At 41.2% G+C, this 21,807-nt stretch overlaps 3 protein-coding genes across 3 annotated transcripts in view; all 3 read left to right on the top strand.

Annotated features, from left to right (window-relative positions):
* The window catches only part of tmtc1 (transmembrane O-mannosyltransferase targeting cadherins 1), a 98,652-nt gene extending 95,809 nt beyond the window's left edge, over positions 1-2,843 (top strand). Inside the window, exon 19 of the mRNA XM_083934881.1 lies at positions 562-2,843. Within this exon, the coding sequence (XP_083791007.1) occupies positions 562-687 (126 nt within the window). The 3' untranslated portion in view covers positions 688-2,843. The remainder of the gene's footprint in view (positions 1-561) is intronic.
* Positions 2,844-4,969: 2,126 nt separating this feature from the next.
* LOC310962594 (E3 ubiquitin-protein ligase TRIM21-like) lies at positions 4,970-7,274 on the top strand (the record flags this gene model as incomplete). The annotated part of the gene is made up of 2 exons (XM_083935100.1): positions 4,970-5,001; positions 5,659-7,274. The coding sequence occupies exon 2, from the start codon at positions 5,661-5,663 to the stop codon at positions 7,272-7,274; it is 1,614 nt and encodes a 537-aa protein (XP_083791226.1). The 5' UTR covers positions 4,970-5,001; positions 5,659-5,660.
* Positions 7,275-13,913: 6,639 nt separating this feature from the next.
* The window catches only part of cog5 (component of oligomeric golgi complex 5), a 62,798-nt gene continuing 54,904 nt past the window's right edge, over positions 13,914-21,807 (top strand). Inside the window, exons 1-6 of the mRNA XM_083935495.1 lie at positions 13,914-13,968; positions 14,321-14,460; positions 15,978-16,035; positions 16,359-16,413; positions 18,552-18,621; positions 20,472-20,592. Of these exons, the coding sequence (XP_083791621.1) occupies positions 13,923-13,968; positions 14,321-14,460; positions 15,978-16,035; positions 16,359-16,413; positions 18,552-18,621; positions 20,472-20,592 (490 nt within the window). The 5' untranslated portion in view covers positions 13,914-13,922. The remainder of the gene's footprint in view (positions 13,969-14,320; positions 14,461-15,977; positions 16,036-16,358; positions 16,414-18,551; positions 18,622-20,471; positions 20,593-21,807) is intronic.

Genomic DNA, 21,807 nt, shown 5'->3' with positions numbered 1-21,807 from the left:
CGTTTGTGACCTAGTTAAGCCAAAACCAAACCTTCATTATTTAATTAAAAAGTAAAGTCTTGTAACCGGGCCAATACTGTGTTTTAAGAATGTTGTTTTGGCCATGCGGGACCCTGTTTTATTCCCATACATGCACACAAATGATGGAATTGGGGAAGAAAGTGACTGATTAGTGATTGCTTAATCTATGACTCATACCCATTTCTACATTTCTCCATCAGCTGGGTAAACCTTTTTTCTTGTCTGTCCTATATAATAAAAGGCTTGGAAAACTGCTAAATAGTAATCTTAAAAAAAGATGAAAATAATCAACAGATTAATTAAATTAACAATGACAGTAATTGTTAGTTGCAGCCCTCATTTTGACAGAGCAATTATCCCTACATGGTTCTGGAATAAATGTAGATTGTTTCACACATGTATTGTTTGTAATGTGTGTATTGTTGCTTTTGTTTGTGTGTGTGCGTGCGTGTGTGTTTGCGTGCGGGCGGGCGGGCGTGCGTGCGTGCGTGCGTGCGTGCGTGCGTGCGTGTGTGTGTGTGTGTGTGTGCGCGCGTGCAGGGAGACTATGCAGCAGCCAGGATGTACTACCAGCGAGCTCTGCTTCTGAGCCCCAGCTCCAAACTTCTGAAGGAGAACCTGGCCAAGTTGGACCGGCTGGAGAGGAGACTGACAGGGGGAGCATAGACCACCACAGTTCCCCAGACACCGAACCATCCTAGGGCAAAGATCAGAGGAGCATGGCACAGCCCAGCCCTCTGGAGCCCAAACCTCAGCTGCCAGGCTGCTGGGTGAAACAGACCTGACCCGACCTCGGAGCAGAGGAGGGTGAACTTGTCAGGTCTGCAGCGTGTTCAGAGGTGAGCTGGAGTCAACGAGACTGGTCGAGCCACAGAAGCCTTGCCTCAGCGTGAGCAGAAGGGAACAGCTGGTTGAAGACCCCCGGGGAGCTCCATGTGTCGCCCCGTCTGCACCAGCTTTCCTTCAACATGCGCATCTGCTTCACACATTTGTGTTCGATTGATTTATTATTTAGTGAAGTTATTTCCTTTATGGCACTTAATCCCAGATTGTAATTCCGTCCTCCGGGAGATTTTTCATGTCTTTTCATTAGTTCAGTGAAAGTGTGTTATTATTATGAAGGGAAGGAACAACGGAACAAAATAATCTAAGCTCAAAGGTCCACTGTCAGAACGATCAACTGCATCTCAAAGATAATGGAGGGTGCTCAGGTGTCATCACAAACACACACTCATCGGTCAAGAGAAGAGAAGGTCAAAGTCTTCAACCGGGAGTCAGAAAAATCAAGGAGGACATGCACCTCCAACACCAAACCATAGGTGAGACAAAGTCTCTGTTTTGTTGCTGCAGTGAAGATAAGGCTTATGAAGCTGTAGGCTACTCTTTATTATAAGTCATAGGTACTATTACAAAAAGTAGTCAAATGAATAGGACAGGTCAGCCCCCTCTCTGCTCCAGCTGCTTGGTTCTCTCCTGAATCAGAGGAATAGGAAGCACTGGATGCACAACCTGCATTTTTTTCATCAAGAGAAATTTAAAACTAAAGCTCTGTAGCATTTGGTTGTTTGGTTGCTTCCCCACTGCAGCTTGCTACTGGAAATATTGCAAGCCTTTAAACACAACTGTGGATTACTGCCTAAAAATTGGGGCATTTACAAAGTTTTGGGGGAACTTTTAAAAAATAGTCAATAGTGCATAAAGTTGCTGTCTGAATGAGAAATGAGCCCAGATTAAATTCATACTGTAACCACTTTATTGTGCCAGCATGAGTACATTCAAAACAGATTATTGCTGTTATCAACGCATTGATACATTTGTACGGTTGTGTGTTAGTGATGGAAAAGGAGAGTGAATAACATAAAACGATGTTTTAATGTAGGATAAGGATATAGGCCTAAACTGGTAAACGTTATTGTTTTTTCTTCGGAATCTGAATTTTTTCTTAGGGACATTCAGAGATTTATTGGGGCATTCTTGCCCTTTACCTCCATTCATCTCTGACACTGGTCTCTAATAAGTATCAAGATTTGGCAATGAAGTTCTGACTTGAGTCTTAAACTTGAGAGTTCATGAGCTTAAATTATTTATATTATTTGGTCAAAGTTTAACTGAAACACTCTAACTGCTGGAATTGAAATGATGCAACTCGACTCACAAAACCACAGTGTCAACTCACAAGTTGGCCAAGAACAGACACAACACATTAACCAGACAATGGCATAGTTACAATGTTTCCTTCGGGCAAGTATTGCATTAATGCTCACCAGCACGGCGTATTTCATTCGTGATATAAAAGAGTCACAATTCACAAGTTTTTCATGTCTGATTGTGATGATCCGAGGTGTGTTGGGTCTGCACAGCTACACGATGACCCCTGAGCCAGCTGCATTCATTGAAAAGATACGGTTAAAAGCTCCAGAGAGCTGGTAAGTGGAGCCTTGAGTTTAGATGATTGTGTTGTACATGAAGTCGATGCTTTGACACAAGATTAACTTTAATCCCACTCTCTGTGGGAGTATATCAGAGAATCAAGTCTCAAAAAAAAAAAAAGAAAAATCTGTAAAGATCTCAGATTATATGAAAAATGTAATGGGATTCATATCAAGTGCTTTCTCTTTACACATAAACGATACTATGTTCATCTGACCTCTATTTCCAGAAGTGGCTACAGTTTCGAGACCTGATGACCTGCAGTGTAATAAGCTTGTGTGTCTCCTCCTGTGTGAGGAGCTTAAACTTTGCTCCATGCGTACCATAACCTCTGAAGTTTGCCGTTTGGTTGCTTGTTGTGGTTTCATTGGCAGTGATGTTGATTGTGAATGAATTTTGTTGTGGAATGACAATGGAATGAAAATGAAGTGACGAGTGCAATGAATTACTTGCACCAGTAAAATAAAGTATATGTTTTATTAAATGGTGTTTGAAGTTATTACTATTACTCTACAAATTGGAATCATATACCTCTGAGATTATTGATTCCTTTCAGTCCTATCAGTGGTGGCATGTTTTTTCTGACAGGTGACCATTGCAAAACAATACTGTCAAACTCACACTGCCGGAATCTTGCAACAAGAAGGAGTCATGGTAGAGAGGAAGAAACGGTCCTATTCTGAGGGTAAATATCCTGTTATAATATTAACACATCTGATGCAGTTTTTAATTGTCTTTCTCTGCATTTGGTTGTTAAATGTTGTAGGAAAGAGACAAGAAAGGACAGAGGGAGCAAAAGAAAGAAAACGTCTCTGAGGGACTGATACCACTCAGTAAGAGTAGTAGTGCTGATGTTAGTGCAACACCTTTAGTGTCTCCAGTGGGGGCTGCATGAAGTCTCATAAATGTCCTCACGTGATGTCAGTTGAAGGGTACTTCACAGTTACCGTACATGTCCTGGATTACACCAATTCTTACCGCAATTTTTTTCCCTACTAACGTGAAGCTGGATAGTTCAAGCGCGTTGTCCTATATATTCCCATTCAGCCATGCCTCTGTGAAGCAAAGCAAACTGCGCTGGGTTCATGTCATCCGTCTTGTTGGCAAGTGGCCTCACGTTCCCCATAATAACTGATGGAACAAATGCTTCACATTTCCTGAGCCTTTCGATTCTGTCCCTGACCTTCACACTGGGCCTCCTGCCTTGGCGACAGTATGTCTATAACACATATCTAGGCCTAAAACTCTTCCAGTAATAGTGTAGCTCCAAACAGAAGTTGGATCTGTTTCAGTATTGTGAAGGAGCTCCGCAGTCCCACCCATCAGGCCTGAGTTTAGTGTTTCATAGACACCCAAATAAGAGAATCACCGGAGGATCTTGGCACACACCCAGCACCGAGAGAGCAGGGCAGAAATAAAACTAGCCCACATGTAGAACGGAAGCCTCTCAATAAACTCAATAAAGTTCTTCACAGCCAGGCAAAGTCGACTTCCTGAGGCAAAGCAAGGGAACTCTCTCAAGGAAACTTTCTTTTAGAGTTTCCTTGAGGCAAACAGGAGCAGAAAGAGAGTACAATGCTTCAGCATCAGCCTTGTTTTTAACCCGATAACAAAACATTTCATTCTATCCCATGAGATTTATGACAGGGTTTCATATTGCTACATACAGGTACCACCTCCATCTTGTGTTGAGATCATACCAGCCACAAAGCCAAATCAGGCACAGTGGTCCGTTCCCTACACCCTTACTTCTGGCGTCCTTGCTTGGAAGACGCCATCTCTGAGTCTTCGTTTAGATCTCAACGGCGCACCTACATCTGGCAGCTGAACACAGGAAAAAACATCTAAATAAAGTATGTTTCTGTTGAAAGTGACATATTGTTTGTTTCAGTTGAAACAAGTTAATATAACAAAGTATTATTATAAAGGACTGATAATCTTACATGAAGGAACGAAAAGAAAAGGAGTGTTAAAACAAACATTTTCCTAAAGATGATAATTTGACTGTTAATACAGCATGCAGAAGGGGGGTGTAGTTTTCAGTTGTGTTGTGGTACATCACTGCCACCTAATGGACAGATACAGAGAGTGTCCTGTGGAGTAATGTGGACATAATTGTGGTCCAGAGCTCTCATTTTCTACACTCCACCCTCATTGCCATCCTGACATAACAGTTCCCACTATAGTTCCCACGCTTTGCCATGATGCCCCCTGTGCCCCCCTATACATCTGCTGTGTAGTCTATACAAAGGCCAGCACAGCTACAAATGGTCAGTACAGGAATGGTTGAAAGTCTTTATGGTGCCTCTCTTTATATTACTCTGTCTTTCTAGCTTATGTGTTCACATAAAAAAATGTTTGAGATATTAGATGGCACTCTGTAATCAGATTCAAAAGTTAATTTGAGATCAACAGATGACTCATTTGAGAGGTGGAGCAACAGAAAACAGAACTGTTCTCCCGCCACAATCCTGAAGTGAAACTGAAAGGAAGTCATTTCTGCAGAAGAGACGTCTGTTTTTCCCCTGCATTTCACATCAAAGACACACGGTAAGAAGGCCATGAGATGATATTTAATGCGTTTAGACAGTATGTGTAGAGAGCAACAAATACAGAGGAGTAACCTACCTTTTCCCTTATTAGTTAGTGTCCAAGTGCAGTTTACCTTTGTCTTTGTTTTTCTAGTAGCACCATCATTAATCTGCTCTCCAAAGCCCTCTCACAGAAAAAGGTTTCACTCATTTTATTCAATCTGAAAAACAGATTGGTTAGGCTGTTTGTTTGTTTGTTTGTGTGTGTATGTGTACCTGTGTGCAATGACACTTCAAATCAAAGTTTGATAGGTAATGGTTTTCCCTGCTTTCTTTAATGGACTTTGACAGCCCACATTCATCTTTCTGTTTCCATGTTTCAAAAGTAGTTTCTAGTCTATGGTTTGCTCAGAGTTTGGTTAATAATTATTTTCTTCAGTGCCTGTTCCCTTTTCTGTTGCTTCTGCATTAGGGTCCAACAGCCTGCATAACCTGCGTGACATTGTATCAAGGAAATGCTGCTACTGCTGAGTCTAATAAAATATTGAACCATTAAATTGTGCAGTTTGATGAGAAAAAGTGTGACAGGGCTCTTGGTGCTGACCATTGACACCCACAGCTATAATGTAAAAACGTTAGGATCAAGAAAGTTACTTTTTTATGTCTTGTCTTCCAGACATGTCTTCTGTCTGCAGTCTCCTCTCTGAAGAGCACTTTCTGTGCTCCATCTGCCTGGATGTATTCACTGATCCAGTCACCCTACCTTGTGGACACAACTTCTGCAAGAAGTGCATCACACAACACTGGGACATCAATGTCCATAGCCAGTGCCCTATGTGTAAAGACATTTTTGACAGAAGGCCTGAGCTGCGGGTCAACACATTCATATCTGAGATGGCTGATCATTTCAGGCAGTCCGACGTAAAGAAAGACAGCAGCTGCTCAGTGCTCTGTGACGTGTGCACCGAAACCAAGCTGAAGGCTCTGAAGTCCTGCATGGTGTGTCTGGCCTCGTACTGTGAGACTCACCTGGAACTCCATGACAGAATCACAGGCCTGAAGAGACACAAGCTCATTGATCCTGTGGAGAACCTGGAAACCAGAATGTGTAAGAGGCATGAGAGACCTCTGGAGCTGTTCTGCAAGACAGACCAAGTGTGTGTTTGTCAGTTCTGCAGTGAGTCAGACCACAAGAGACACTCCATAGTCCCCCTGAATGAAGAGTATAAAAACAAGAAGGATAAAGTGGAGAAGACACAAGCTGAAGTTCAGCTGATGATCCAGGAGAGACAACTGAAGGTTCAGCAGATCAAACAGTCGATAGAGCTCAGCAGGGAGGATGCGGACAGGGAGAGAGCAGCTAGTGTGCAGATCTTCACTGCTCTGATGCAGTCTGTAGAGAGAAGTCTGGCTCAGCTCATTGACGTGATCGAAGAGAAGCAGAAAGCAACAGAGACGCAGGCTGAAGGCTTCATCAAAGAGCTAGAGGAGGAGATCTCCGAGCTGTTGAAGAGAAGCAAAGAGGTGGAGCAGCTCTCACACACTGAAGACCACCTCCTTCTCCTCCAAGGCTTCCCGACCCTGAACACGGATCTGCCCGCCAAAGACTGGTCAAAAGTCAGAGTCCGTTCATCATACGAAGGGACTGTGAGGAGAGCTGTGGCTGAGCTGGAGGAGACACTCGGTGAAGAGATGAAGCAGCTGTGTGCTGATTTCGAGCTGCAGAGGGTCCAGCAGTATGCGGTGGATGTCACTCTCGATGGGGATACTGCTAGTTCTTTTCTCACCCTGTCTGATGACGGCAAACAAGTCCAGTGCAGTGAGATACAAAATGATGTTCCGGACAACCCGCTGAGATTTTCCCTCTGTAACGGCTTGTTAGGAAAGCAGAGTTTCACTTCAGGGAGATTTTACTACGAAGTTCAGGTGAGAGGGAAGACTGAGTGGGATTTAGGGGTGGCCAGAGAGTCGGTCACCAGGAAGGGAAAGATCAGATTGTCCCCTAAGAATGGCTTCTGGACTATATGGTTGAGAAAGGGAAAAGAGTACAAAGCTCTTGCTGGTCCTGGGGTCCTTCTCTCTCTGAAGTCTCGGCCTCAGACGGTGGGGGTGTTTGTGGATTGTGAGGAGCGTCTGGTCTCCTTTTATGACGTCGATGCTGCAGCTCTCATGTACTCCTTCATTGGTTGTAACTTCTCTGAGAAAGTCTACCCATACTTCAGTCCCTGTAGTACAGGTGGAGGCACAAATGCTGCCCCCCTGATCCTTCTCCCTTTGTGCCACACAAAGTAGACTAATCACTTGATTTCTTCTTTCTGCAAATATAATACCAGGGCTGAATTGTTTGATCTATAAACTGTTAGAAAATTGGGAAAAAATGTCCATGCTAGTTTCCCAAATCCAAGTGATGTCTTTAAATGTCTTGTGTTGCACAGAACCTAAATATATTTAGTGGTACAAAATAAAGAGAAGCAGGTAATCTCCATATTTGAGCGGGTGAAAAAAAACATTTTGCACGGAAAATGATTGTTCTTACTGATTACTTGATTATCAAAGTAGTGGGCACTTATTTTTCTGTGGATCAACAAATCAATTAGTCAACTAATTGTTGCAGCTCTGTATACTACATTATATATAGTTATAATAAGTAGGGATACACCAATTCTGGGTTAATACCGATGTTTAAAATAACAATTTGGCCAATACCAGTAAAACAGATAAATATTAACTATAAAAAAAAGTTTTAAAGAAGCTCTACTCAATATACTGTTGTGTGTTTATATAATCTTGTGTGATTTTGGCCTGCTTGTCTTGAGGGCTACATTTACTTTCATTGCTTTTTATGTCATTTGACACATCAAATGAAATGAAGGGGGAAAACAGATATAGTAGGTGATTACCATTTAAAGATCAGTATTTCAGTCTCTTTAATATTTTACTTTTACTGTATAGTTGCTCTTTCATGTTTACATTTTATCTGTGCTACTGTTACTCTGCTGTGAGACTAATAAAGGAGTATCTTATCATTTTTGTCCTTTTTTTTTAAAGAACATGTTATTTTTGAATAAAAAGGCACAATACAAATCGGGCAAAGTAATCATTATTATTATCAAACAACTAAAATAAATGGAAACAACCGAGAACAGAAATAAAAGAGATACATTCTAGCTTTCTTTTAAAAATATTTAGCGAGCATGCCTCCCTGTTATCTATAGGTGGCTTGTTCCACAGCTTTGGGGCATAACTGACAAACGCTGCATCCCCAATGTTCTTTGGGCTGTTTTTAGGAACCTCCATTAAATCAGCTGCAGATGATCCCAGTTTGCTTGGCTTTGTTTGTAAGGAGAAGGACCTGAAAATCACTTCTGAATGTTACAGGAAGCCAGTGCAGAGCAGCTAAAACAGGACTAATATGTTCTCTTAATGCTGGTTAACAGCCGAGCTGCAGAGTTTTGGATGAGTTGAGTCTTTCTGTGTTTTTTCTTTCAGTACACAAGTAAAAAATGGGATACAGTAATCAAGTCTGCATGAAATAAAAGGCATGAATTGTTTTTTTCTGCATCTTTTTGATTTATAAATGGTTGGACTTTAGCTATATAATGATATCTTCGTCACCTTGTTAATGTGGGACTGGAAGTTTAGATCTGAATCTTGGAAAACACCAAGAGCTGTAACCTCAGATTTAATCCAGGGAGTCAATTTCCCCAGATTACTAAAAAGCATTTCTCTTTTTGTTTCAGGCGACCTGTAGAATTTCAATTTTGTCCTCATTTAACTAAAATTAAATATTTATTTAAAAGCTGATTGCAGATCTGCTTTTATTTTCTAGAGAAAATTTTGATACTACATGGACATTGTATCGTTTTGGAACATGTGGTATTGAAAAGTACACTCCAGACAAAAAAAAACTATATTTGGTTTAACATTTTACACATTTATTTGTTATTTTATGTGTATGTACACAGCGTTGTGAGAATCTGACTCCACTTTGAACCCGTCCGATCAGGAGCAGTGGAACCATTTCTTGTTCCTTTGCTTCCTGGGCTTGATCTGGCTCTCAAGATCTTCCACCTGGGACGCCATGGCGCTCTGGGCCTTCTTCCACTCTTCCTCCTTTTCCTGCAGAGTCTGTTTGACACTCTCTGTGGCCTGAAGGATGGATGACTTTTCCTCCTGCCACTTGGTGCGATGACTCTCCAGCTGCTGCTCAGCCGTCTTCAGAGCAGCTACGAGGGTGTTGTTCCTCTCTTGTTGCTGCTCAAGTTGAGCCACAGAGGAGGCTCTTGCTCTCTTAGCCTCCTCCTCCAGGGAGTACCTCTCATGCTGCCAACAGACACGGTCACTCTCACGCTCAAGTTGGCCCTTTATCCTTTGAGCAGTCAGGTAGTTCTGGTTGTTTCTTTCCTGGCTCTCCAGCTGGATTTTGAGGGAAGCCTTGGATCTTTCCAGACTCTTCTTGATCACCTCCTGATTCTGGAGAACTTGCTCCAGCCTGCTCACATTTTTCTGGAGCTGCATCTTTTGAGCTCTCTCAAGCGCCAGACAGCGTGCATAGTCCAGATTCTTTTCACGGCTGAGCGCCAACTCCTCCTTTTGCACTGTGTCTGTGTCTCTCAGAGCAGCAACAATGTTCTTGTTTTTCTGTTTCTGCTCCTCAAGCTGAGCCATGAAGGAGGATTTGGTTTTCTCCGCCTCCTCCAGCAGGGAGATTCTCTCCTGCTGCCATCTGAGATGGTCACTTTCTATCTGAAGTTCATACTTCTTCTGTAGAGCAGCCATCAGGTCCTTGTGCTCTTTGTCCTGGCTCTCCAGCTGGGCTCTTAAGGAAGCCTCTGTGCTTTCCTGAGACTTCTTTGCCTCTTCCTGTATTTGCAAAGCTTCCTCCATCTGGGTTTGAGCCATTTCTCTCAACTTTCTGTTTTTAGCGAGCTGAGATTCCTGGGTCTCCACTACTTTTTGAAGGGCCTCCTTTTCTCCCTTCACCTGCTCCAATTGCCCAAGCACAACATTTCTGTCTTCCTGGACCATCTGCAGCTTCATACAGACCTTTTTAAGCACAGATTTAATTATTTTGCCCTGATCGGTGTTGTGTTCGCCCCTCCGGTCTTGGAGCCCGTCGAAGTAGTCGGACAGCAAGTCCTCTCTGATCCAGATGTTGACTTTGCCCTCAGTTTGACATTGGGAGAGCGTCGCCTCGCTGTCCTTCAGTACAGACCTCACTTGCTCCTCAAGTGAACTGAGGTAGAAATTCATCGGAGTTTCTTCCTCCCTGGAGATGATCTCTCTTTCCTCTTCATTATCAATCTTGATATTTGATGCTTCCATTGTCAGTCGATATATTTCGGAACAAAACTGAGTTTGATTGAAATATTTGTCTGGACAAAAGTGGCGTTGAAGTAAAATTTGTCTCTGAACCAACAGGCGTCTGAGTGAAGTTTGTGAGTGAACCAGATTAGGTTCTAACATTTACCAGTTCTCAACATTCTAAATCTGAACCTCGGACTGGGTTCCAAATGGTCGTAGACTCTATTTCATTCTATAGGGGGTCTTTTTGATATGAGATCAACAAACTTGACACTTGACACACACAGCCGATCCTCTGGCCTTTGTTGCCAGCCCGCCCCTGTAGCAGAGCCAAACGTATGCTTAAATGACAGCTCTTTATCCTGATCCACAGTTAAGGCTGGTTAATGTATGATTTTCTTCATATCCCCAGTTTTAACCACAGCACAGAGTGTGTGTGTGTGCGGTGTGCAGTCGGCAACAGCTTTGGCTTTTGTCGCTACATTCCTCTCTTAACATCTCTGTTTGTCATGCAATGCTGAAACTGGCAACCTTAGTGGCTATTTCCAACAAAACCACCAGTTGTTGTTGTTTTCTGCTCTAATCTGCAGAAGCTTCAGCTGCCAAACCAGCCAATGATAAACCATCTAAAACCATTTTTAGTGAAATCCAGCTAAAACAAGGCTATCACTTGACTTTTGTGAAAAGAATGAGCCAACAGTCACCCAGGATTTTCATAGTTTTTTCTCTCACCTGGTTGACCTCAACATCTACGCAGAGTTCATCTATTTGTAAATTGAGCGGCGGTTGAAATGTTGCATGTAAGACAAGAATGAAATCTGCCATGTCTGGAAGAAGTTGTGAATTCAGATTCTTGCAGATAGTAATTCATTTAATATGTATATAAAATGACTGACGGTAATGAGAGACACACTGGCTTCTCTACTCTGTTATATTCACTCCACACCGTCCACTCACCCCGTCATATCCGTCCTTCTGCTTCATGGGGTTGGGGTTGAGGATACCGATGACGGTGCCTGGCTCTGTCTTCCAGTGCTCTTTGTGCACTTCCCCGAACAGGAGCAGAGACACAAACACTTCCAGGTTGTGGAGGTCGTTCAGTTTCCAGATGCTGAAGGTTTTGCCCTGGAGAAAGGAAACACTCCATCAAAAATAGGACAGTACGCTGTTTCCAATACATTTCCAGATTTGCTAAGTTACGTGTAACTTCGAATGCATTTCGTGCTGTGACTGAAGAAAACTCGTCACTTTGATTTCCATCAATCAAGAATTGGAGCTAGGAAAACTGTTACTGGACTGCATTGGCAAACAGTAATTCCACCTATGCCTTTAGTCTTGGAGGGTTGTATCTGCTGAAATGGAAACAAGACTTTTATGCTCATGTGTAAAAAATGTCAGTACAGATCTATTAGGACGAGCTGGGCTTGTTTTGTCCCTGCAGCAACTTTCCCCAGGGTCTATGAACCTTTTAGGGAACTCAATACCTTTAGACCTGCTCTGAGAGGCTGCAGGTGGACGCAGAGGCTTGTAAACCTTGCTGGTGCTCTCTAGAGGCTGGAAGGAGCTGCCGATCTTTATCTCCACCAGTTGGCCTCTGTCTTCTGATGAGAAACCAAACTCAAATTAATGCAGAGTGGTATTTGTTTGTACATAAATATACCATGACATCCAATGACAACATGCTTTCATTAATTCTGATTTATGTTAATGGGTTGCGTAGGGATAAGTTTTACCTGGCGATGTGCTGGGTTTGGGATGGTGAGCTACCCTGGGTTTGCGTTTGAAGGAGTCAGCGTTGTTCAGCTGATCAAAAAAGTCAGAGGACTCCTGGAGTTTCAGACTTCCCCCTCTGACTGGAGAGGATGATGATGTTGCAGCTGTCAGAAGATGCAGAATTAACGTTTGTTGCCACTGCAGTTTTGTGCTGTTGTGAGTCTTTATCAGTTTATTCTGTACATTATGTGGAAAATGACAAAAGTGGCCAGTGGGACTTCAGGTTTTGTCAACCAGTGTGGCCTGTGAACAACAAAATGTTTACCTGCTTGTGTCTTGGTCTGTGTGGTAGAGGCTGGTTTGGCTTGGGTCAGTTTAGAGGTCTGTTTGGGGGTCACTGGTTTGGGACGAGCCAAGCTCCCTGCAGTCGCCACTGGTGAGGAAGATGAGGTGGAAACCTTCTGACTTGCTTCCAGCTGCTGCTGCAACTGCTGCATCTTCTCCTGCATGCGCCTCAGCTCCTCTGAGGAAGGCAGACACAAGCCTCATACATGACCGTGAAAATAAACAAGAAGCAGATCAGGAGGGATTTCAGCAGTACAAACCTTGTAAATCCTCCCTGGACCTGTCCAGGCTCTCACAGGCTTCCCCACCACTTTCTTTTCTTTCAGCATCTTTCTCTTCATTCTCAATGTCATCCACATCTCCAAAGAGATCCGACACTGCGCCTTCCGTCTCTACAGCTTGCCCTTCGTCCTCGACGCCCTCTTTGTACTCTTCCTCCTCATCATTGTCAGCGTCAAACAGGCCGTCCAAGTCGTCTGCCTGCTCCTGCCCGCCCTGTTCTTCCACGACTCCCTCGCTCTCAGCCAGCAGCGCCGTCAGGATGTCCAGATCATCCTCACCTGGGCAGAGAAGATAAAAACCGACTTGTGTCTTGACCTATTCATAAAACCCTACTTCAATGTGTTTTAAATCACATGATACTTACTGTCCATTTTAGAGATGTTAATGGTGGGTGCTGATTTCAGATGACCTGGTGACCTAAAAGGTGTGGAGTGAAGAAAATACTCATCTGGCAGCACTTAAAATAACACGTATTATAGACAAGAGTCTAAAATATAATCTGATACTTTAAACTGCTCAATACAGCCTAAGATCCGCAGTAAAGCTGAAACGGTTAGTGTGTTATGTAATGTATATTTAAGGGTCAGACTACCAACATCAGTCGCAGCATATCTGTCCTTTTATCTGCTGTTACACTGACCACATCTCCCTGTTTTCCATTCAATCTCATCTTGCATAATTTGTAACAATTAACCTGTTTAGAATTACATATTGTTACAGTTTCACCGTTTTTATAGGCACTGTTTAAGTTTGAAATGTATTCAAATGTGCATTTTATGTCATGTTTAATGCACACTCTGTACACAATGTTTAATATCACCATCCTCTGATGCAACATGGAACTTGGATAATGGTCTTTTCTTGCACCCGTAACTAAGTCAATATCTATACATCTATCTATGTATTTTCTAGATAGGCGAATATTCTTTTCAACCAGTATTACATTACATTTCACTTTACAAACTAGTATAGCACTAAAATATATTGACCATTTTTAAAGTCCTGCGTGATTAATTTAGTCCTAATAGCTCCTTTCATTCTGTACCCCTCAAAACGCCCCATGGATGTATTTAAAAAATGTATATCGTTTTTAATAAAGATTCTACATATTCAATCTTTAAGGTGTAACAGGTGTCACACTTCTGTTTAGAAGGACTAAAAAGTAGTTTCAGAAACTTCAAATGAAGACGAGCGGTCCAGAATTTCACGTGTGTAGCCCTTTAAGGCTCGTGCACGTAGACTCCCGCACTTCCGGCTGCGTCTCTCAGTTTACACGTCACATGCGGAAGTAACAACATGGAGGACGGGAGAGAAGCTTCCACGACTTCACTTCTGAAAGATGGTAAAAGCATCTTTATTAGCCCATATGTTCGTCTTCAGCTGTGACACACATTATCAGCAGCTTTGAGACACTCACACGGTCGTCCCGCAGCGAGCTAACGTTACTGCCAAAGCACTTTTTCCGAGTGAACAGCCATTAATGTTACATGTCTTAATGTTTTCATTATGACGTGGTTATCCGAAAACGTGTTTTGGGCGCTGGGAATACATGCTGTACTGCTACTGGTATTCTTGTAATAACTTAAACGTAAAGGACACTGGTGGTGACAGAAACGTATTCTGCAGCTCAGCAGTAAGATGAAGGCAGACAGTGTGTGCATGCAAGGCTTCAGGAGATGCTTCTGTGTTTCCAGGGTGCTACGCTGATTTCCTAGCGGAGGACTTTGATGTGAAGACGTACACGGCTCAGGCTATTCACCATGCCGTCATTGCTGAGCAGCTGGCCAAGCTGGCGCAGGGCATCAGCCAGCTGGACAAGGAGCTGCACAGCCAGGTACAGACCAGATCACCGACTCACTGGAAAGAAGGGCTGCTCGGTTATGAAGCAAAAATCACAATCACGATTACTACTGACTTTGGAACTATCATGCATTCATTGTACGGAATTAAAATGTCCTTTTTACCAGTGGATTTTCTTGAACTTCAAATATAGTGTTGAATAGATTGTTATCCTCTGGTAATTCAGTGTGCTGCATTAAGTAACTGGAACTTCGAAGTTCTACATGAAACACCAAGCCAACTATCATAATTATTATAGTTCAAATAGTTTACAGGCAAAAGCTTTGCCTCTTAAAAGAGGATCAGTGATTTGACTTTCATGTGTGTGAGTATGTTTTTTTTTAATTGTATTTTATGCATACATTTTATTCTCTGGAAATAGTGTTGATATGTACTGTTGGAATAAGAGCTCCAATGATAAGTCCATTAATCAAATTGTTGATTGACAGAAAATTTACTGGGAACTATTTTTTTTATATAAATGATTGATAAAGTCTTTACTTTATAGATAGAATGACAAAAGTCACAGTTTCCAGCTTCTCAGATGTGAAAAGCTTCTATACAAAAGACAAACTGTTTATTGTAGGGGGGGGGGGGGGGGGGGGGTTAGACTGTTTTCAGTCAAACAAGACATTTGAAGATTTGACTTGTGAATTTTTGATGGGAATTTCACACTGTCTTCTGACATTTTTTTGACCAAACAATTAGTTGAGAAAATAATTGACAGCTTAAATGATGAAAATAATCATTAATATCAAACCTAGTAGCAACAGCTAAACTAAGACAGGCCCAGAGAAAGTGATGTGCTGTGTGAGCTACATGACCAAACAGTTTATTCCAGTAAACCATATCTTTGAAAGTGCTGATGTTCTTCATTGCCACCAACACTGTAACTCACATTATTAGCACCCATTAACCCATGTAGTTTTAAGGCTATGCTCAAAATATGGATATGGCAGTATTTTGAGACATACTCCTTAGTGATACATATTTTGACACAGATTGATACTGTATAGATACAGCAGCAAATGGTAGTGCACAATAAAGCCAGTAGGTGGCATCCGCTCCACATTACAGCAAACAGCACGTCTCAGTTCAAAACAAACAAACATTCATTCAAGCATGTTAAGTTTAAAATCGTAGGCAAATGTTGTTTACGTTATTAATAATTATTTCATTTTACTTTTAAGATCTCTGTGGACCTCGATTTTAAGTGTTCAAAGTTGTGTGATCGCTGTTATTCAGAATACTAAAATAAGAAGTTGTTGTAATAAATTCTATGCAGGACATGGCCAGGTTCTACTAAGTTTTAGCATGTTTTATTAAATTCACGTTATTCAATTCAATTATTGCTGGCCATTGCCTAAAGTGTGCCATATGTTTTAGATTGATTCTCTACCTTCTTGGCAGCAGTTTGTTTCAGCTCATTTGATTTCACAGTGGAAATTAAACCACACCAGTCAGGCAACACAGTGGTAACATTCACATGTTGTTCATACTCCTTCCTTCCAGGTTGTGGCCAGACATGAAGACTTGTTGTCTCAGGCGACTGGGATAGAATCCCTTGAGGGTAAAGAGACAACATCCATATTTTCCTTATTGTTTATCCTAGAGGTTTGATGTTGACAACATTCTCATCATTAGTGTGATGATGTACCACATCTTCCCCACAATACATGAATGTTATACAGTAAACAGTATTGCCAAGCAATAATTATTGGATAATTAAATATTTGCATTTGATGCTACGGCAGTGACTCTGTCTTCTCAATGAGTGCAGTTCTTAGTTTTTGCCACACGAGAGGGCCAGCATTGTTCAAATGAAGTCTGCAAAGAGAAAAACACTTAAAATCTGTGTCAAACTGTACTGACGGGAAACTATTTTGTTTTCAGGGGTCCTTCAGATGATGCAGACAAGGATCAGTGCTCTACAGGCAGCGGTTGACAGGTATCTGTTGTCCTCTCTGGCTTTAATTAGAGTAGATGCATTTAATGTCAACATTTACCAATAAATGATTGGCTTCACATACGTTTACAACCACTGTCTCATTGGAATTACATTATTAATTATTTGATTTGAGTCTATTAAGCCCTGAAAACTTGGTTTCAAACTTTTAAATCTGTATGACTACATAAGGAAAAATAAAACATTTTTAATTATTCTATATCACTCAATCATGACCATTAATGTAATATGTAAGACTGAAGCTGACTGGATTATTGCTTTTTGCTACCTTAATCTCTAGACACCTAATTTTACTTGGATGGAAGACAACCCTAACACCAACCTACCCTTGCTAACTGGAACAATTACTTATTGTACTTTTTTAAGTGGTAGAACACAAAATACTCATTAAGGGGCTCCACAAGGACTTTAATAAAGTATGGGGTCTCTTTCTAAACCATGTGGAAGACAAATGACCAACTACCTGCTGTTCTGTAGGATGGTAAAAGTCAGAAGTAGCCATGCATTTTTCAAACAGACATCCACAGGTCTTTTTTTCTGTCTTTTTTTACAAATATCCAATAGACTACTACTTTTATTTAATTTTATTTAATTTATTTACTTTTTGTCCTGTCTTTAATTTATTTATTTTTGGGGGAATGTTTTTTTTTTTTTTTGGTTACTACTATGTATTGTTCTGTTTGTCCTTTTGTGTACATAAGATGTCACTGAGTATATTACACAGTATTGTATCACATAACAAAAGGTTTAAAGAAAGGCGTTACACTCAAAATCTCAGCTGATGTGCTTCATCAGAAGTGTGCAGTTGTGGTTTGATCAGATTTGATTGACAGTGGCCTGGCAACATGAGCATGACTCTCATCACATTTTGATTCCAGTTTAGCTTCAGGTGCATGACCTAACCTTTTTCCAACTTCGCCTACCTGCCTTCATACAGTATAATCATACAAAAAAAGCTGATCCCTCTTGATTAGTAGAAATAGACTCCCAGAGATGTCTCACCTTTCTTGTACAGCCATCATCACATTGAGGTAAACCCCATGAAGGAGATTATTGTTGATTTATGAGCAGTATTAAAACAGTGACGTTATTAATCCTGAGTAGGAACTGAGACCACTGGCATGTCTAATTAAAGTCTTACCCTAAATGGGTCCTAGGTTCTGCCCCACTGTTACACTGTTTTCTGCCTGGTTTGGGGATGAGTTTATAGAACTGAAGTTTGACACTGCCTCATGAAAAAAGATTAAACAATACTATCCACTTACTAAAATTAAACAGCTCTTGTTCAACTACTATAAAAAAAAAGAAAAAAAACGCCCACCCTAGGCCCCTATATTTCAAAAAATTCAATCTGGTTTTTGGAAATCAAATCTTTTTTTCCCATTCTCATGCTTCCTTAAGCTCTCCTGATGGACTACACATTGTTGGAATCTTGGTGCCATCTTTAAACTGCTACCTCATATTAGACAAACGCACATTAAACCTAGGATTCAATCCTTTTTTCTGCACCTCAGAAACATTTCAGATATTACAACGTTTCTCTGGATACCAATCTGTTTGCCTGGACTGTTACCTGCTGTCTTCTTTATAGCTCAATCAAAACTCAGCCACCAGGGTTTTAATTAGAGCTAAAGAACAACAGCATATTTCACCAATCCTGCCATCCTTGCACTTGCTACTTTGATCACAACTTGATCGACTTGATAACAATCTTACTGATTATTTCTAAAGCTATATTTATCACCTGCCATTGCCTTGTGTTCTTCCGCTGATGCTTCTCCACTCAACCATAAAGGTGACAGAGCTTTTTCATTCGAGCTCCAATAACGTCTTTCTAAATTGGTGTTTAGATTTGAATTATTATAAAGCACTTTGTAAGTGTGTTCTTGAAAAAGTGCTCTATAAATTAAGTGTTGTATTATTATAACTTTGCACGCCTACATAACAGCCAGACAGCATTTTAAGTGCTTCATATTCAAAAGAACACTTGAGTTGTGTGTAAGAGCCACAAACCAAAGACTCACAATGTTCTTTAAGGTTTCATTTATAAGAAGCCTCAGGTGTTTCTGGAGTGTCAAATGTCTATCTGGTTCTTAATGAAATCATGCATATCTCTTCAGGATAAGGACGAAGATCGTTGACCCGTACAATAAGATTGTGGCCAGGATCACCCAGCTGGCCAGACTGCAGGTAGCTCTCCACCACACACTTCACGATGATGCTGTTCTATTTACTTCTCTGTCTTTTCTGTGTGGGAATCAGTCAGTTTGTCTCTTGAGTTGGTTGAAGAAACTGCGTGGAAAAAGAATATTATTCCACATTTGAGTCCAAGCTTTCCAAAACCCACAGATAAATCAACACTGTGTAGGAGAGAGGTTCAGCATTGGCCTACTCTATACTGCATGTAGGCTAGAGTTGAGCTCCAAACTGCTATGCCTGCACAACCAAGCAGATCATGTTATAGACAAGAGGAATTGCAGATTAAATATGCAATAGTTGGAATTTTGAATAACAATGTCATAATAACAGCATACTGCACATACATAATACACCCTAGTACACTCTCAATTTCATTAAATCCACTCAGCGCTACAGGAAACACAGGGAGAAACACTATTTGATGTGGAAAAAGAAAACTGGTGTGCATACACAGATGTTTTCTTTGTATCTATGTGTGCACATGTGATTAGCTACATTGTTACACACCTTGGCAGAGGATGCCAACCCTTTTGGTCCAGACTGAATTACTATTGGATCGCCATTGCATCGGGTACACTTTCAGATCCCCTGTATGAACAACTGTCGTAATATCTACCTGCATCATCGGGTCAAAATTTCAATGTGTCTGATATTTTGGTTTATGGCCACATATCTGCAAAACTAATGAAATTAGTGCCAATCAGCTTTACATTGTTTTTACTGCAAATTGCGAAACCATAGCATGCTAACACAGTAAACCAAATGGTGAACATGTGCTGTCTTCCATATTGCATACTTTTTTCTTTCTGCTTTTAGTTCTGCTCTCACAAAGTACCTACTGTTGCATGCAGTAGGCATACAATAGGCCTGACTACTTTTCAGAACAGCTATCATGAACTGTCGTCTGTCTGGTGTCCCTCGGCGGATCAGTGGATGTGACGTTTCTTCCGTTGTGCAGAGGATTGTGGGTCAGAATAGCCAGAAAAGCACACTTGTTTGCATACTACCAAATATGACCGGATGTAGTAGGAAATCCTGGTATTTTTACCATACTGCATTTGACATACCATGTGTTTGGACATAGAACATATTTTTGGCATACTAAATAGTATGGTCATGTTGGTAATGCTAAACATGTCAGCATTGATATTTTGACTATGATGGCAGGCTGACATTAGCATTTAGCTCAAAGCTCCATTGTGCGTAACTAACCCCAGAGATGCTAGCATGGCTGTAGACTATTAGTCTGGTTATATTATATCCATACTCACACAGAGAGGGGGACACACAACATCACAGAGGCATCATCTGTTCCTCCTCTTCCTCTGGAGTCTCCTCACATTACACTGACCACCTTCCATCTGTCTGCCATTTTAAACCGCACTGGGCTGTCATTCTTTCAGAGTTAAGCTCAGCGCATCCTTTTTTCACTTGGTTATACGGTTACTACTCAACAGACCTATATATACACACACCATGGCTACCATATGAGTTGGCATGGCAACCATAAAGTGTAATGTTTAACTTTGCCTGGCTTTGAAAGCATCACTGTCACTCTGGCTCTCTAAATTATGTGTGAGTTTTACTCATTTAATGTTATTGTTTTTTAATTTGTGACCCCGTTCAACCTTACGTTTATTTGATGATGTAATTATAATGGGGGATATTTTCTCTTTCCACGTGCCTTTTACTATAAAGACATCATTCAGGCATCGCCACAAAGAATGACCTTGAACTCAAGCGCCTGTCAGCAGTGCATCACACTTACTTCAGTAATTGCTTAATCCCTGGATATGTTGGTTGTAGTTTGATTCACATATCTCACCGTCTACCTGCTCCAGGTGGCCTGCGACCTGCTGCGGAGGATCATCCGTATCTTGTACCTGAGCAAGAGGCTCCAGGGTCAGCTCCAGGGGGGCAGCAGGGAGATCACCAAGGCTGCACAGAGCCTCAATGAACTTGGTAAGGACATGCATGTTTATTGGTGGTTCCTAAACTACAAATGTTGCTGTAGTCTCCCAGTAAGCAACAGTTGCAGGTGTTTGCTTTCGTTGCACCAGTGCAGAACCTTACAGACCACATTCACTGATGGTCATTATGTCATAATGATTGTCTTTAATGTCATTTTATTATGTTGGTCTGTTCTGTACTTTTGGTATCTATTGCACGTGTGTCTGTACTGGGAGAGTGATCCTTCCTCTGTTGCTCTTCTTGAGGTTTCTTCCCATTTATTTCCCCTTTATCTGGACCAAGGGTTTAAGGACCCTATCGTTTGCTGTACATACTGTAAAACACCTGGGGGCAAATTTGTGATCTTCTTTTTTTTTACATTTTCAGATTTAATGCTGAAACACAAATTTCACACATAACAAAATGAATAAAACAAGATCACAAATATACCAAGCCACATTTTACTAGCCTAAAAAAATTGCTGGGTACAGGTGACTGTACAACAAGTTGTTTTGTTTGAATTGTCTCAAGTTGCACACACTGTCATTGTATACACAAATATATATATAGAGACATATTTACAAAACACTGTTCACTTTTATAGCTTTCATTTAATATTTCAAACTGACATTGGATACAAGTGGATACAAGGCAAGATTTTTGTGTAGTGGTCTATGGGATCACAGGAAAAGGAGATTACACGGCAGCTTCACTCAATGATGTCAGGGCTGTTGACCTTTTAAATCAGAGCATGGGGCCTGCTGTGTCAGCTGCAGGGTGCACGGCATGCTGCTTTGGGATGGCTCAAGATAAAACACTGTACAGAACTTCAACAAGACTTGAACATGAACAAAAGAAGATTAGTAGAACAGTCATGCTTTTACCAATTTAAGAAAATGTATATACCAGAGCAGAACAGGTTTGTTTTTCAGTAATTGATAGATGCTTTTATATCCTATGTAATGCCTTAAATTCATATTGCCTCAATTTTACCATAAGTGAGCAGAAAAATTGACTGAGAGGTTCTTCACCCCAATTTTGGCTTCTTTATATCTCCTTAGTTGCCTGGTAGTTCCAGGAACCATTTAACCAAAGAGGTTATAACATATAAATAATGCTGAATTCTATCAGTAGACTTGTCCTCTACCAGTCTACAGTGGAACTGAAGGGGTTTTAGAGGTTTTGCTGTGTCTGTGCTGAAGCTCTGGGGCAGTCTGTCATTTGTGT

Source organism: Echiichthys vipera (genome assembly GCF_963691815.1).
Source record: "Echiichthys vipera genome assembly, chromosome: 20".
NCBI classification, from domain to species: Eukaryota; Metazoa; Chordata; class Actinopteri; order Perciformes; family Trachinidae; genus Echiichthys; species Echiichthys vipera.
Note: the sequence above shows the minus strand (reverse complement) of the source record. Positions and strands in the feature narration are given on the sequence as shown.